The sequence below is a fragment of the Coenobita brevimanus genome, chromosome 95 (genome assembly GCF_032717465.1).
Source record: "Coenobita brevimanus isolate Jiangsu-jjx chromosome 95, ASM3271746v2, whole genome shotgun sequence".
Taxonomy (NCBI): domain Eukaryota; kingdom Metazoa; phylum Arthropoda; class Malacostraca; order Decapoda; family Coenobitidae; genus Coenobita; species Coenobita brevimanus.
Genome location: NC_137048.1, coordinates 33,456,380 through 33,473,602, shown reverse-complemented (window position 1 = coordinate 33,473,602; position 17,223 = coordinate 33,456,380). Strand labels below are relative to the sequence as shown.

General features: G+C 41.3%; 1 protein-coding gene across 1 annotated transcript in view; it reads right to left on the bottom strand.

The window, feature by feature from the left end:
- LOC145413281 (uncharacterized) overlaps nucleotides 1-17,223 on the bottom strand; it is a 114,049-nt gene that overhangs the window by 88,825 nt on the left and 8,001 nt on the right. Inside the window, exons 4-9 of the mRNA XM_080283010.1 lie at nucleotides 16,775-16,954; nucleotides 14,876-14,926; nucleotides 11,950-12,522; nucleotides 11,639-11,692; nucleotides 9,827-10,123; nucleotides 6,853-7,365 (exon numbers count right to left, since the gene is read on the bottom strand). Of these exons, the coding sequence (XP_080139136.1) occupies nucleotides 6,853-7,365; nucleotides 9,827-10,123; nucleotides 11,639-11,692; nucleotides 11,950-12,522; nucleotides 14,876-14,926; nucleotides 16,775-16,954 (1,668 nt within the window). The remainder of the gene's footprint in view (nucleotides 1-6,852; nucleotides 7,366-9,826; nucleotides 10,124-11,638; nucleotides 11,693-11,949; nucleotides 12,523-14,875; nucleotides 14,927-16,774; nucleotides 16,955-17,223) is intronic.

Sequence of the window (17,223 nt, the reverse complement as noted above, 5' to 3'; positions counted from 1 at the left end):
CGGTCTATTCCTTGAAACCCAACAGTCTGTTTCCATGGCGTTCGTTACTGCATGCCACCAGCCTGCCTCTTGCACCCAGCCTACTTTGCAAGGGGCAACCAGGCTGGGGTGGGGTTCATGCCTCTCTCTTATTTTCTTATTTCACTCACAAGTCATTACCTGGAATGCAACATCCCTCTCTACACAACTGTGCCCTTCTCTCTACACCACTGAGCCCTGCTCCCTATACCCATCCCCAACCTGTGTTCAAAAACTCCAACTTTTCCGCTCACAAATCTCCCCTTACTACCTCCATCAATTCCACCCTCATTTTCTCTCCCCAGATGACTGGATTCCTCCAGCTGCTTGGCTGGAAAGACATGCACACAGACTACCAGATGCACACTTACCCACCTCACCCTAGATGCCATAACCTATGTACTTGGGGCTTACTGTAAGAGCAGAAATGGGATTGCCATCCACTGCCTCAATGAGGATGAAAAGCAATGCACTCAGCATGGAATGGCTGTTGTTGCTGCCTTATTGTGGGCACAATATGGACCATCTATTACTCAAAGAACCAGCCTCTCAGCACATATGGAGTGTAGGCACACAGCCATTGCAGCTGTGAAGCTTTCACCCAAGTTTTCCCAATTACGTATTTGAAGTTTGCTTATTCTGTCAATATTTTCTAAGATCTCAAGGTGCTTAACAAGCTTGTTTTATTTTCTGGCTATACTGGTGCTACAGTGGTCACTATGGCTCATTATCTTCAGTTCTCAGAGTTCATAGGTGAAGCCTCAATGTCAACCCAATCTCAATACCGTACATATTTCCTACAGGATTACTGAATGTAATGTTTGGCTGTAAATATTCCCTGCCCTCCCTTTTTTCCCCCACAAATCTTATTCCCAATTGCTCCAGTTTACGTTTTATTGTATATATGGCCCCTCCACATGTTAACATCAATATCTCAGTAGTACTGTGCGCTTTACATGTATGTTGGAGGACTGATAACTCTTGTGAAGCTTGCTGTCATTCTATTTGTTCCTTGTTTCTTAAGATCCATTAGCAACTACCTTCAATGTCGCCAGTAATTGTTAATCTTTGTCATGTATCCACAAATACTACCAATGCTTAGTTTTCTCACGCATCCTTCTCCTTCTCTTATCGTCACCAGGACAATGAGATGCATCTCATAGCCTCCTTACATGGACTGTCAGTTTTGACTACCGAGCTGAAACTCCTTGACATCTTGATAATTTAAAAGGTAATGCTATTACCTCCTGTACTACCACTTGTATTTTTCCTTTCTCATTCATACACATTACTGTATAGCAATATTTCGCCTTTTTCATCACTATGTCTGGCTCCTTTCTCAAAGCTCACCTCCTGCTTGACTCTTAAACTGTCACCACATTCCACCATCAATGGCACAAGTACAGAACAGTACTGTATTGTCACTCATCCAGTTTGCCTACTTACACCTACCTAGCACACTTGCAACCCTAGGCACTACTGCAAGTTCTTTGATAGGTTCCCTCACTCTAAGACTATATAATCACCTCTTTGCTGTCTGATCAAACACTCTCCTCATCTTTCCTTCACTAATTATTTCTCCATACATCAGTTTGAGTGTTGTTTAATTCCTGTGTGCATTAACCGAGATATTGTGCAAACAATACAGCCAACGAACACAAAGTCTTAAATCTTGTCTTTTCTCCCTTATACTGGATAATATCTTGTGTGTGGGAGTGTGTTCTTGTACAGCATAATGCCCAAGTGCCATCTCACAAATCCAGCATGATATGCAAAGGTGCAGCCACTTGCCTCAGACTCATTTCATGCTGCTGGAGCCACTCATTCTGTGCTGGTCCCTCCACCACAGCTTATACTGGGCTCTCACACCAGTGAAAAATCAAGAAATATCAAGGTTCCACCACCTCACATTCTATTTTGGTTAAGCATATGGAAGAAAAGGGGCAATTACCAACACGGAAAGATGCTATTGAGAAAAAAAAAAAAAAGCAACATGGAAACAAGAAAAGCTCTGGATTTGGTATAAAAAAAAAAAAAAAATGCTAGACTGGAAACAAAAGGGAGCTGTACTTTGTTTTTGTTGATTTGGAGAAGGCCTTTGACAGAGTCACTAGAAAGGTGGTGAGGAGAAAGCTTGGGACTGAGGAGTGGCTGGTTAGGCTGGTTATGGCCATGTATGTAGATGCTCACACCCAGGCAAAGGTGAATAGGGTTTTGAGTCATGAGTTATCTGTGAATGTTGGTGTGCATCAGGGGTCAGTCTTGAGCCCCTTGTCATTTATTGTGGTACTGGAAGCCCTCTCAAGTGACTTCAGAAATGGACTACCATGGGAGATGTTGTATGCTGATGATTTGGTGTTGATTGCAGAGAATGAAAGGGAGGTAGAGGAAAGATTTAGGAAATGGGGAGATGGTATGGGGCACAAGGGCTTGAGTAAAAGCAGATCAAACAAAAGTGATGGTATCAAGAGCTGGGGGCAGTACTGTCACAGAAGACGGTGTGGCCATGTGCGATTTGCCAAAAGGGCGTGGGAAGTAATTCCATCTTGTGCAGTGTTTGTGATAAGTGGGTGCATAAGAAATGCTAGGGTATTAGAGGTAGACTGAGAGATAACACTGATTTCATGATTATGAGCAGTGTGTTGGGGAGAGCATGTGGAGATTGCCAGGCATGAAAGGATTGAACTTGCTGGTGAGTCTCTTGAGCGTGTGGAAGAGTTTTGTTACTTGGGAGACATGTTATGTGCTGGGAGACATGATGTGAGGCTGGAGCTAACCCCGTGGCTAGAGTGAGGAGTGGTTGGATGAAGTTCAGAGAGCTGTTGCCTCTCTTGACACTGAGAGGGCTCTCCCTCCACATTAAGGGATCTTTGTATGTGGCATGTATTAGGAGTTTAATGTTGTATGGTAGTAAGACCTGGGCAGTAAAGGAAAGGAACATTTGCAGGCTCAAATGTACAGAAATGGCAATAATTAGGTGGATGCGCAGTGCGTCCCTGAATGCGAGGCCTAGGGGGGCTAGGTTTAAGAAGGAAGAGTTGAGAGGTCAGGAGTGTATTGGTGTTGTGATGAGGAGGGGTAGATTGATATGGTTTAGGCATGTGGAGGGTGGGGGATGATAATTGGGTGCAGAAAGTAAAAAAAAGGTAGGGTAGCAAGAGGCAGACCGAAAAAGACCTGGGACAAGGTCATTGAGTGTGACCTCAGGGATATGGGACAAAGTACTGAAGTTGCCAGAGATCAAGCAGCATGGAGAGCCACCATTAGGTGACCAAGGCCATTGTATGCAAGCATGCTGGAGCCTTCAAAAATTAAATGAAATGAAACAAAACGAACTGCAGGGTTGATATTTATATCTCACTGGAGCACATGTAGCTTAGGCAAAGAGGGAAAGGTTATGGACTAGCATCCAGGACATCAGGTTCAGGAAATCATTTGATCCTGTGAATGTATTTATGAGGTTAGAGCATTCATTCTTCTGGAGCACATTGCTAAAACCATTGACAAATTAAATTTTGTCCCTAATATGTTTCTCTACATCATTCTCCAATCAATGTCATGAGTCATTCATTTTTCCATATACAATACAGTACAGTGATCCCCTGGATATTGTGCACTTGGTTATAGCAGTTTTATTATCACTGCTGGATGAAAATCTGCACTCCAGCTGTTATCTTGCATTTTGGGGGCTAAAAAGAAACTTCATTATCGACCTGAGTTTGTACTGACAATGATGGTCCAAAATCTGTGGTTTCTGAGGGCTCTGAGGGATTGAAAAATGGGGTCCTACTCAAGGAGTTAATCCCAGGTGGCAGAGACTTCTAACTCTCCACCCCCTAGCCGCAGAACCCCTTTCCTCAAGCCCATCTCAGGTCTCTATATGGTACGTGTTTCTTCCTTATTTTTCTATTAACCTAACCATGCCTCTGTGAATTTCTGATACTTATCATGACACTATGCATGTGTTTAGTGGGCCTAAATTGTTGCAAAAGGGAAAATTTGGGTTTACAGGTGGGGTGCCCGGTACCAATTAGGATAAATCCCGTATGTTTTGTGCTTTCATTACTGAGCAATTTTGTTATCACACGCTAGGCGCGGTACCGATTATGCACAATAACCAAGAGATCACTGTACAGGTACAACACACAAACCACTGATGATTTAAACATGGCATACTATGTATGTTCTTTATTTTCTCGTGTTAACTGTTTGAAATCAATATAGGACATGAATTTCTTTTTTCAGTGCTTCAAGGATGCTTCATTAACTAACATTCAAGCAATCTCAAAGGTCTCTGGTGGACTTCATACAGAGAATGGAATTCCACTACATAGAGATACATGAAAAAAATGATACATATCAGAAATTATACAGCAAGATTGGTATCAAAACTCTTTCTATGCACAACACTGGTAAAAAATCACATCTCTACATCAGTGTTCCTACAGAGATCAATAAGCCTTAGAAGATTCATCTTTTCCTAATACAGCTTAGATTTTGCAAAAACATTGTCTATACTTATATCCAGTAGTTTCATTCACCTAATCTGCCTTCCTTTCTTTTCCCTTTCCTTCTTTCTCTGTCTCCAATTTCCTTCTTTGTCAGGCAGTTTCCTTAAACTTAAATGAGAAAGACTAATGTTGCAAAAGTCGCATTTCCTGCTCTATATTGTTTGGGCAAATAAAGTTCTTCACTGTTCTCATACCCACACGCCACAGGGAAACTGAATGTGACCGGTTTTCTTTCTCTTACTTCTTACTGGTTAGCAGAAGAGTGGGCGGAATAATGAGGATACGTAAACAATAGGTGGGAAACAGAGCACTACACAGTCTCCTACATATTTTGTCCTTAAAATATTAATTAGTTAATTAAATTATTTAAAATGACTGCTAGACCTCTTACCTACTGTTTTAGTTAGATCCTATGTATCCTGGCTACACTGTTACTTTCATTTCTCATAACATTAGCCTTCATTGTGACCCTACGTCCCTGCTCATATTTATCAATTAATTCAGCATGATTTGGTTTTATCTAATTAAATCAGCATGATTTAGTTATATTTTATACCAAAATAACTGTCAATGACAATGTAAGAATTACTTATCCCCACAGGCATCATCATTAAATATTATTTTTATGCACCAATATGAAATTTTATTAGCAATCCTGTAGTCCTAAGAGGCTTCCATTTGTATTGGTACCTACGAATTTATAAACAAATGTCCTCTCAGTTATCTTCTATCTGTTTATTTACCTATCTATTGTAAACGTTCATTCACTTGAGCTAGGCAGAGATTTTCCTCCTTTTTGTAGCTTTTACTCATCGCTCAGTGGTAGAGTAGGACAATACTGTTACCCTACATCCTTTCCATAACACTTCTTCCCGACTAGCATCTTATCAGTGAAAATCTGTTGTAACAGCTCAACAACCAGGATGGCAATTTTATGCCTAGTTAAAGAGAAGAGTACAGACATTTCAATCCCATAAGGTATGGAGTTTTTTTTACAACTGAATCACCTCCATGTCAATGTGTCCTCTGCAATCAGGTTGCCCTCTCTCCACCTCAAACACACACCCTCTTTCATATACCTATCCAGCTCATCCCTCCATCTCATCCTCAGTCTTCCTTTCCTCTCCTCCCTCCCCCCTCCAGCTCACTCACACTCTCCTAGTAGGTCTCTCATGGCCAAACCATCTAAGTACTTCTAATGATTTCCAGCACATCCACATAAACACCACAATACTCCTTCATCTAAAAGGTTATGGTTAAATAATAATCCAACTCATAGATTAACAACAGTAACTCCCACTTAGTTCGTATTTCATCTGCCACTGATCTGATATCAAGGCTGAGGTGAAAACCAAACTTGACTTTCTTCCTGCCAGCAATCACTGCAGGTCAGCTGGTGTACATGAGTCAAAGGTGCACAGGATTCCAGAGTCCCACCACTCACGAGCAGGTCTGAGCAGACTAATATGCCCACATAAAAATACCCTGGGAACAGTTACAATTTGTTATGACCACTCAAATGGCAGAAAATATATATTTTGGAGAAAGAGAGAGAGAGAGAGAGAGAATTAAACCCTTAGGAGTCCAAAGAGGTAATATGGGATTGGTTGTTACTGTTTTTCGCTTAGTCCTCTTCCATTCCGTCTTTTACAGCATCTTCTTTCCTTTTTTCCTCCACTTTTCCTTCTTTTCCCCCTTCACTCCTTCCCTCTCCTCTCCTTCATCCTTCTTCCTTCTCCTCTGTATGCTCTTCCACTTTCTTCTCCTATCCATTCTTAATTCTACTCCTTTAAGTTCTTCAGTTCAAGCTATTACTCCCTAATTGCATCAGCTTCTCCAAGCAACTGCATCTATCCATCCATCCATCATCCAATCCTACGTTTCTCCATGAGGAGCGTAGGAGCCTGGGGCTAGGCTCATCCCTGAGTGGCATTACATGAGCAATAAATCCCAACCACCCCTTGGACATAATCCTGCACCGGCAAAAACCCACTGAAGCGCCTTAATTACCCAGTAAACCACCAGGTGCCATAATCTCATTATATGGTTACCACCCAGCATAGTAAATGGTTTCCTGGTGTACAGGAAACCATTTGGCTTGTCACTCAATGTAGAGTCACCCACAGGCAGATGGAAGAGGAAAGAATGAAGGAAAGACAGAAGAGGGAGCGTAGTGGCACCCGTAGGCAGAAGGAAATGCATCTATAAAATCATAAAGAACCATGAGCAAATTTAATGATCATCCACATACTGTATAAAATAATAAAAACTGTTATATGCCCATACCAACAATTCAGCAATTATAACTAAGAGATGAGATTACTGAGGTTTGACTTCTTTTTCTCCTCCCTAAAATCAGTCTACAATCCGAGCAAAGAGGATGCTCGCTTTGTCTTAATGATAACCTAGATTTTCTACGAAGAGAGCTGTGCACGAGAGGCAGCAGTGAAGGAGGTGAGTGAGAAGTGGGTGAGTCTAAAGTGGAAGATGACCATAACTGTGGTCGCTTATGGCAACGCTGGTGTAGGCTGCACAGACACAAGCGACAATGTCTTTGAGTCACTACGGCAACCTGGTCATCATCACATCCAACCACTTCCTCTGATTTCATTATGACCACCTCCTCTGCCACAACATCTTCAATTCTCCTTAATCTCTCCTCATCCTGCTCAACCTCTGCATCTTCAGTATTGTCTGCTTTGTGGTCATCTGTGTCCAGAGTCTTGACAGGATTGGTCTTGAGGTAGCTGATGACATCTTGCAAGTGCTGGATCTGCTCCAAGCGCTCTTTTTCATGCTCCTGTATCTCCCGCATACTCCGCCGCAGCTCTCGGATCTGTAACAACAACACACAACTTACCACATTAAGTGGCAACACAGATATTGCCATCATTAACATAACTCAACCTCACATATCATTCTGGTATGCATAGGCTCCAAATACCACATGCACGCATGCGCACACACACGAACGCACACACGCACACACACACACACACACACACACACACACACACACACACACACACATTCAAGCTATTACAGACTGCTCAGTGAGGCAGGTTATACATTCATTAACTCACTATTTTGAGACTCCGATATTCTTCAGTGGGAGTGAAACGAAAATCCATCAATTCGATCTTTTACTGCCCCATCAGCATTATGGAGGCCTAGGCCATGCTACTCAGTCCAGATATTTTAGGTGAGGGTAACCAGTCACATGCCAATGAGGGTCTTATGTGAGTAAGCAATAAACCCTAACCACCTTTCCAACCAGTGGTAGGTGGCGGTGACCATCATCCACTCACTTGATGTAGTGCTGACTACTTCTTCCTTCACTTTTGTCACTCTTTTTCTGTGACTGCCCTTTCTTTTCCTATTTCTCTCATCTTTCCTGTCATTTTTTATTACTCTTCTTTCCCTTTCTGACTATCACCTTTTATTACTCTTCTTTCCTTTTCAGGTGGCTTTACATGAGTGATAAGCCTAATGATTTCCTGTAAGCCAGGAAACCATTTACTGTACAACACTGGGTGGTAACCATATAACCAACCCAAACATGTTCCCCAAGTGTCAGCAAGTGGGTTGGTGGAGGGATAGTACCCCTCCCCATAAAACCATTAACTCAAAAACAATTGGCCACCCTTTATGGGATTTTAGTGATTGCCTACAGATGGAGAGAAAAAGACCTTTCCAATCCAGACATTCAAAGGCTAACTCCAGCTGGAGTGTCTTAACTCATGAGACCATCAGTCATTCATTTGCTGGTAATATGGTCTGCACTTAATATGGTAAATGATTTGCTGAGATACAAGAAACAACACAACTTCTCTTTCAGTGTAGTCACATAAGGGTAATATTATATCGACTGGACAGAGGGTGTTGCCATTTACCATACAAGAATAAAGGAAGACACAATATACAATGTACAGAAAGTACAAAGAATTAGGGAGATTCTGTATGTACATATATATATATATATATATATATATATATATATATATATATATATATATATGTACTGTATACACCATCATCATCATCCAGACCTCCTTTCCCACCCTAGGGCAGGGTGAGGAGTAGCAACATCCAGAGAGCCTAAGTCTGCCCAGTTCAATGGGCTATGCTTCCATTCACTCGCCATTCAAGCCCACAGAATCCTGGCTTTATCTGATATGCCCAAAACTTTCACCACATTCTGAAGCTTCACATAAACATATCCGATAGTGTCAAACCAAACACTGTCATGTTAAAAAGGGTGCTAAATCCCTGATCATGCACTGCTCACAAAATTTACCAGCCAGCCTGATCTCTTGTCAGTCCCCTAGACTCACTGACTTCCATACCTCTCTTCCTCACACATTCATTCACCATATCCTTCAACCTTCTGTTGACCTACCTTGCCTCCTCCCTCCTTCAAATTCGCTCAGATATACCGTTTTCACCACTCTGTTGTTATCCATTCTCTCTGCATGACCATACCATCTCAGTATACTCTCTTCGATTCTGGTATCCACAGACTTCCTCACTCAGCATCTTTCACGAATCACATTATTTCATATCCTATCTACCATCTGTACTCCACATACATTCCTCGCAGTTCCATCTCCACTGCTCTCACTCTTGACTTTTCATTTTCATGCCACACCATAGTCTCACATCCATATGTTAAAGCTGGTACTAACACTCCTTCATGTAAACCTTGTGTAGCTGCAACACTCAAGCCTCTATCAAGGCTTTCATAGCACCAGCTACCTTCCTTCCCTGTGTCACTCTACTTTCCCCTTCTTTTGCACATTTTCCTCTCTTTTCTATCACTGTGGCCAGGTATTTGAACTCTCACCAATTCTAGTCTCTCTCCATTCACTGTAACATCACACTGGGAGTCACCTTCTCTCTCAATAACTATTACTGTACTTTACTCTTTTCTATATTTACTCTCAAGGTACAATGCTCACAGACATCAGCAAAACTCTGCACTGGTCAAGCAAGTTCTTGTCTGGTATTTGCAAGTAGCACTGAACCACCAGCATACAACAAATCTGAGATATTCCATCCATCACCATTTTTTACCGACACCATCCCTCTCTCCATTACTCGTGCTTTTACTTCTCTCATCATTCCCTTCCATATACAGTATATATTGAACAACCATGGGGACATCACACAACTTTGCTGAACACCCACAGTGATTGTGAACCATTCATTTGGATGCCCATTTACCCTTACACTTGCCTCACTATATATATATATATATATATATATATACACACACACAAAGACAGAAACACTCATACCTCCTTGTCCTTTTGAATAAGTTCACTTGAGTGTTGCTGTTTCAGCATAAGTGAAGCAGTATGTGACAGTATGGAGTCCTGTATGCTGGCTAGTGGGTCCACAGCAAGCTTCACATCATCCTTACTGTCCTCGTCTTCATCCTCCTCATTCTCATCCTGCTCACCATCTTCATCCCCATCATCTTCCTCCTCATCTTCCTCTCCATCACTTTCTGCCTGTTTCTTCCGTCCCCTTTTCTTCTTGGTTGGTTCCACCATCACAACATAGCGGAAAAATCGGGCCTTGCTACGACGTTTCTGTGAGGAGGTTACAGCAACAGCCACAACAGGTCAATATCTTAAGTTATGTAATATACAAAACTAAATTGTCACTGATGTTAGGTTAGATAAAAGAAGACTGCACAAAATAAGGTTAAGCTGGTAAGGTATGGTAAGAGTTAAGGGAATATGATGCTAGGTTTGGGTAAAAATCTTAGCTAAAGTTAGTAGTGTTAAAGTTGTGTGTGGTGTTACAAGGGTGTCAGCTAATAATAATAATAATAATAATAATAATAAAAATAATAATTCATCATTCATTCATTCATTCATCATCCAATCCTACGTTGCCCCATGAGCAGCGCAGGAGCCCAGAGCTAGGCAAGTTGGTCCTGACATTTAAGATGAGAGTGACCAGTCTCACTCATCCGTGATTGGCATTACGTGAGCAATAAACCCCAACCATCCCTTGGATATAAACCTCCAACCGCTCAATCCGACTGGAGCGCCGTAATTACCCATTTAACCACCAGGCGCCAAAATCTGGTTATGTGGTTACCACCCAGCGTAGTAAATGGTTTCCAGGTGTACAGGAAACCATTTGGCTTGTCACTCAGTGTAGTCACCCATATGCAGAAAGAAGAGGTTAGAATACAGGAAAGACAGAAGAGGGAGTGTAAAGTCACCCATAGGCAGAAGGAAGTGAAAAGAATGAAGGAAAGAATGACAGAAGAAGAAGGAAGGGAGAGAGACAAGGGCAGAAACCCAAAGCAGCACTACATCGAGTGAGTACTACTGCTTTGGGTGTGGAAAGATGAGATACAGAAATTTGCAGGGAAAACGTAGCAAAGACTGGCTCAGTCAAGGAATTCGTGGGGAAGGTTGGGGGAGGCCTTTGTTCAGCAGTGGACGTGTAAAGGCTGCTGCTGCTGCTGATGATGATGATGATATATGGTCCTGACATTTAAGATGAGAGTGACCAGCCTCGCTCATCGCTGAGTATATAATATCTGCACATTGTAAGGCTTGTCTGGTAGAACCAGGATTCCATGAGTCTGAATGATGTGTGACTAAGTGTCTCTGGCCCACTTCACTGGGATGCTGTTGACTGTTCTCCTATTTCTGTACTTTCTCTTTCCTTGTTCCTGGCCCCTATCTCACACTATTCAAAAGTAGAGGGAAAAAATAAAAAAAAGGGGATGTGGGTGGGAGGGGGATCAGAATCTTTATGCTGGTGATAATGATACTTGACCTAACTCTATCTGACAGGTAAATGTGACTAAGTAGACCTGTGATGTGTAGCCACGATTCCAGGGACTTGAATGACGTAACTGGATAACAGACATCTACCAAACTTTCGTTCACTTCAGACTGATGATGTATCTTTGATTTGATTCTTGCTAACACCAGAAGATTTTACTGAGCTTAAGACAGACTTTTCAAACTGGAGATGTAAGATACAGTCTTCATAAATTTTTTCACAAGGGCAGCTTGATTAAAATGAAAAATAATACATGACATCAGATTGAAGGGATGAAATGTTCCACTCCAACTCACCTCTCTTCGCTTCCTCTGCTGCAAAGTTTTGATTTTCTTAAGAAGGTCATTTACCTGTGGACAAAATTATATATTATGTACAACAGAAATACTATGGAATACATTTTTACTGAGCAATGCAAAATCATTGTAAAACTGAAATTATACCAGATAACCATCTACAAAACAAATAATTGCCAACATCAACTAAATTCAACACATCTACCTCTTGCCCTCTCTTTTTATCTCCTCTCCCTGTAGCAATACTGTATTTTCCTTTCCTTTTCTCCTTTTACTTCTGTACCTCTCCCTTATTCCCCCCTCCCTCTTACCTCTTGCTCCTTCTGCTTCAACTTGTTTTCCGAGTCCCATTGATCAATTGGTTCTTTCAGTTCATCTTCAGCAAAGTCTGACTGCACCTTTCTTGCCAGCACTTGGATTCGCTCAGGTTTTCTATTACGTTCCTCAGCTACCGCTTGAATGGTCCCAGTCATACCTTCTGGAGTTCTGGTCACAATCTTGACGTTCTCAGAGGGTTTGTCAGCAATACCAGTCAGTACTTGAATTCTGCTTGTTACTCCATCAGTTCTCTTGGTTATTTCGCTTTTTTCGGTCATCCCATCTATATTCCCTGACACCACCTGGATCTTCTCACCAGTCTTCCCAGTCATAATCTGGATCCTCTTTGGCAACTGGTCACTATTCCTGGGTACCATCTCAATCTTCCCAGTCTTCAACATCTCAATTGTCCCAGTTTTCATGGTTAAAGTTTCTCCTTTTTCCGTTTTCCGCCGGCCATCAGTTGGCGGGAGCTTGCCACTGAGTCGTAGTTGGCGCCGCACTTCCTCTGCCTCCTCCATGAGTGTGGCACGTCGGAACTGTGACCAGTCTGGTGGCTCTTGTTTCTGTAATTGAAGAAGGGATGGCATGAGTATCAGCTTGTACAAGTGTACCTACAGTACAGTCTTCATCAACTGAACTTAAGAGAATGACTGTGTGGCCCATTTTATTGGGTATCTACTGTAATGTGATAATTAACCTACTATTGTGCTTCTTTAACTGAACTCACATGAATGACTGTGGCGGATTTCACAAGCATGTTATGTGATAATTCACCTACTTTCTTACTTTCTCATAACTTGTTTCTGAATCCTACCTTTCCCCAACTCTTAAGTGGAAAATTTGACTGGGATGATGATGATGTAAACAATGGATGATGAACCCAACATATGGGTACAGCATGAGAGGACAGGTCCTGGAGCTTAGAAGTGACATGAAACAGAGATGTGAATGTGGGCAATAAAGAAAGCATTATATGAAAGTATACAAGTTCTCACTCTATGGGCCTCTGGTAAAGCAGTAATTACCTTTGAGAGTCAGGACAATGGAAACACAAGTTACCATAGAAGTATGTCAAGGTACTTGGTGAGCCAAATGCTAAATGAAAGTTCATCATTTGAATGTGGCTTAGAAGTGGATGAGGTTGGAAACATAAGGACAAGTCTTGGTATTTTTAGGTGTTTTGACCCATGTGAAGTGACTAGAGAGTGAGAGACTGGGTAGGAAGGTGTATAAAAATGGAGGGGCTGGAAAAGAGGTGAGCTGAAGACTAGATCTATGGCCATCATGGTGAAGTTCACGAGAGAACGTAATGTGTCTCCGGAGAAGGGGTAATTGTTGAGTAGGGACAGGGATGCCAAGATATCTATTTTCTTGGTACCAGTTCCTCATATGATACAGTACCTGCCAAAAGATACCAGATCCATAGACCATGTTGGAACTTTGTAGCCACCATTTATATGTATGTAACTCTTTAGTCTTGTAATAGATGAGTCTTGAGTTTTAGTTAAAGTTATTTTGGTAATCAAAGAGCAGGAGGAGTTAAAGATGAATACAGGGAGTTGATCTTGATTTATTATCTTCAGAGAAAGTCTAAGTTGAGCAGCGTATGTATTACAAGGGACTTAATATACTAACTAAGTCTAGTTGGACCCCTCTTCTTATTTGATCTCTCCACTACCTGCTGGTTGTGTGGCTTGCCCCTTTCTGAGCTCTGATTGCTACATTCTCGTTTAGCAGGGGTCGTGTCACGTGTGCTATACTGTCGTGGAAACATCTAGAACACTGTATGTCTGTGTGTATGTATGTGTGTGTATGGTCACGAGGCACTGTTTGTGGGCTATTGTGCTGGTGAGAGACATTCTGAAGAGGTGCTAACGTCACTTCCTTTGGCCCCTAGGTTTGACATTGACCTAACCTGTAGACTATATTATGTATGTTGCTGGTTATTATGTATTAAGATATTTTACAGTCCTGACAACCAGACTGAAGTTATACATAGAAAAAGCAAATGACAGGGATGCCTAGAGAACTATTTCTTAGAACTAGGTCCTCACATCACACAGTTTCTGCCAAAAGATATTAGATCCATAGGCCAGAATGAAGCTGAACACATAAAAAGGCACAGAATGACCGTATATACCAAGCATACAAAAGTACATTTAACTGGAAGGAGATAGCTAACTACCACTAAACCTGTGTAGTAACTGCCATAAAAATGACACATAAATAAGCTTGGCAGGTACCACCACAATCTTCTCTCCATAAGAAGAGAACTTAGCCAGCCAAAAGCAGCTAAAGCTAGTGAAAGTCCAAGGAAAGACTCAAACTACCAGTATTATAGTTAACTCTAAATTATCCATCGGCGCATTAACAAGCATACATCGTTATTCATCAGAGCAAATGGCTGAATTTGATCAAACAATCCTGGGAAGCCCGAAAATTGAAGTCCACACCATTTGTCTTGCCATTAACACACAATTTCCTGGCAGCTTTACTCGTAACTTGAAATTCTGTCTCACAAAAGATGGCTTCATTTTGTCCTTGTTACCACAAGAAGAGAAGCTGACAGATGGACGCAGGTTTTCTTTTTCCTGGTTCGCAAGACCCTACCTGAGGTCTAGATGATGATGATGATATTTATTTCTTACCTAGCAGTAGGTTTCTGCTGAAATGGGGCAAACAGATACAAAATTTACCTGCTTATTGCCTGATGATGGTTTAGGCACTGGGAGAACGACTGACCCATGCTAACATGGAACATCACCTTTCATAAAAGCCCATGGACCAAAAAAAAGTCTAACGATATAGTGCCTAAAGAGTACTCTGGGTCATCACATATTTGACAAGTACTGCAGGCATCTTAATATGTAATGCTAATTCTGATATAATAAATGCTCCAGGACTGCAGATACTTACCACTTTTGTTTCTCCTTCTAAGTAATGCAACTTCATCTTCAGGTACTCAGCCTGTAAATAAGATGTAGGTAAACAGACTGTAATCACAGATGCATTCAGCAAAATACATAACTCTGCCATGCATGGCAGTTAATACTTCTCTGCATTATCACAGTACAATATACATATGTGAATCTGTTCTTCATAACATCTGTGTCCTTGTGCTGACACAATATTACATCACTGGAACAGATGAGATTAAACTCTACAAGGTATTTTACTTATATTCTAAAGTACAGTACACAATAGTTATTTTTACTTTCTGATGAAATAATACTCAGTTTGGTGAGATATAATCCTTATCAGTATAATGTTCTTTACCATTTGTGTGCTGTGTGTGTGTGTGTGATTCCTGATGTTTTTGAGTGAATGAGTGAATAAGTGTACACCCTATTTAATCATATAACCAAATAATGGGGTGGTATGGAGCCTACTATAGTTGCAGTTAACTGGGAGGAAAGATGAAAATGCAACATCCATCCACGACCCAAACTTCTACACCTTTCATCGCACCTCATTGTGGCAAGGCACTTTGTACTGCAAGGTAATATCAGTTCACTACATGGGATGACTCTGCAGGGGCAATTGCTTGCCTGTGGTTGATGGATCTGCTCAACCAGAAAGACTCAACAACAACTACAGATGCTAATGATTCATTCTCCCTCAATCATGTTTTTCCCCTTGTTCTCTAGATCATACCTCACCCCATCTTTCAGTGGAAGAGAGAGAGAGAGAGAGAGAAACCTTGCAACACTGGAAAAGTCCCAAATTCCCAAGCATGTTAGATAAGTATAACTTGACTACTGTATATAATGACTGTACAGGTACTGTTCATCAAGGTGCTGAAGAGGGTCACCTTCCCGCAATGGTACTGATGCATCTAGGTGGAGGACCTGCCCAGATGCACACACTCCTCAACTACCCCCCACCTCCCAAAAGGAGGATGGTGGACTGCAGCATTAATATCTTGCAATTCACTGGGTTCACATGCAGATAAGCCTGGGGTTGCAACTACTGTACAAGTACTTCCACTACTTTTCATTAGTCAGTCAGTAAGCTACATTTCTCAAACTGTCATTCTGATGATAGAATTAAAATATTCAGCATAAACTATGATTACTTCCATTCATTTATTCATCATCTAATCCAGTGTTCCCCCATGAGGACCACAGAAGCCTGGGGTTAGGCAAGTTGGTCTTGACATAAGATGAGGGTTGACAGCCTCACTTATCCCTGAGTAGCATTGTGTGAGCAATAAACCAAAGATAAATAAATAATTAAATAAATAAAAATACCATAATGCAATACATGTCAGTATTATGCCATGTTTTATCTGTGCTAGCCCACTCCTTGAACATGGAATGTATGACTACTCAAAGAGCCATTATGGAGGTACAGTATTAATTTATAGGAATGAACCAGTAGCAAGCTGCAAAGTGAGCATTGTACATTAAATCAAAGTAAAATCTGCATAAAAAGCCAATCAGTTGTTGCAGTCCTATCTGATACACAATAATCATGCCATCTTTTCAACTAATAATGCATGTAATGACATCCACCCATCATCCAATCCTAAGTTGCCCCATGAGAAGCATAGGAGCCCAGGACTGTAATAACAACTCTGATAAACAAACCATAACCTTGGATGACTTATACTCACATTATTTAAACCGTTTTTTGTGAAGATGTACCAGTAACAGTCTTAAACCAAATTATACCCTACAGGAATAGTCATGAATAGAGTCCAAGATGGGTGTTGTATCTCTGCAATAATCAATATTTGCAAATAATCCAAATATGGGTATGATTCTTCCATTTGAGCAATCCACTGCACTGTGATATCAAGACACAAAGGATTACCTTCTTCTCTTTCTGACGCAGGAGGCTCTGAGTTTCATGGTAGTTACGGCAATAGTAGTGGTCAAGGTGGGGGTGGTCTTCCTGTGGTGGTTGTGAAGGTGGGGGGGCAGGGTCATCCTCATTCTGCTCTTGCACAGCCTCTGGTGGTGTATGCTTCCTAGGCCGTCCTGGGCCCCTCTTCTGTAATTATACACCAAGGTTCTGACCTATCATTCAGTAAGTGCTCATTTTACTGTATACATGTGATCTACTTCAAAATAACATGACTTCTTTGATAAAATTCACAATAAAGCCAATGTGTTAATCAAATTTTGGGCCTGACCCCAACTTCTCTACTAAAAACCCTCTATGGCCCCAAGTACAGTACAGATTGCTTGACTAAAACATAAGGAATATTTAGACCTAAATATTATATTGCTATGGTTAGAATGAAGCTCAATACAAATAGC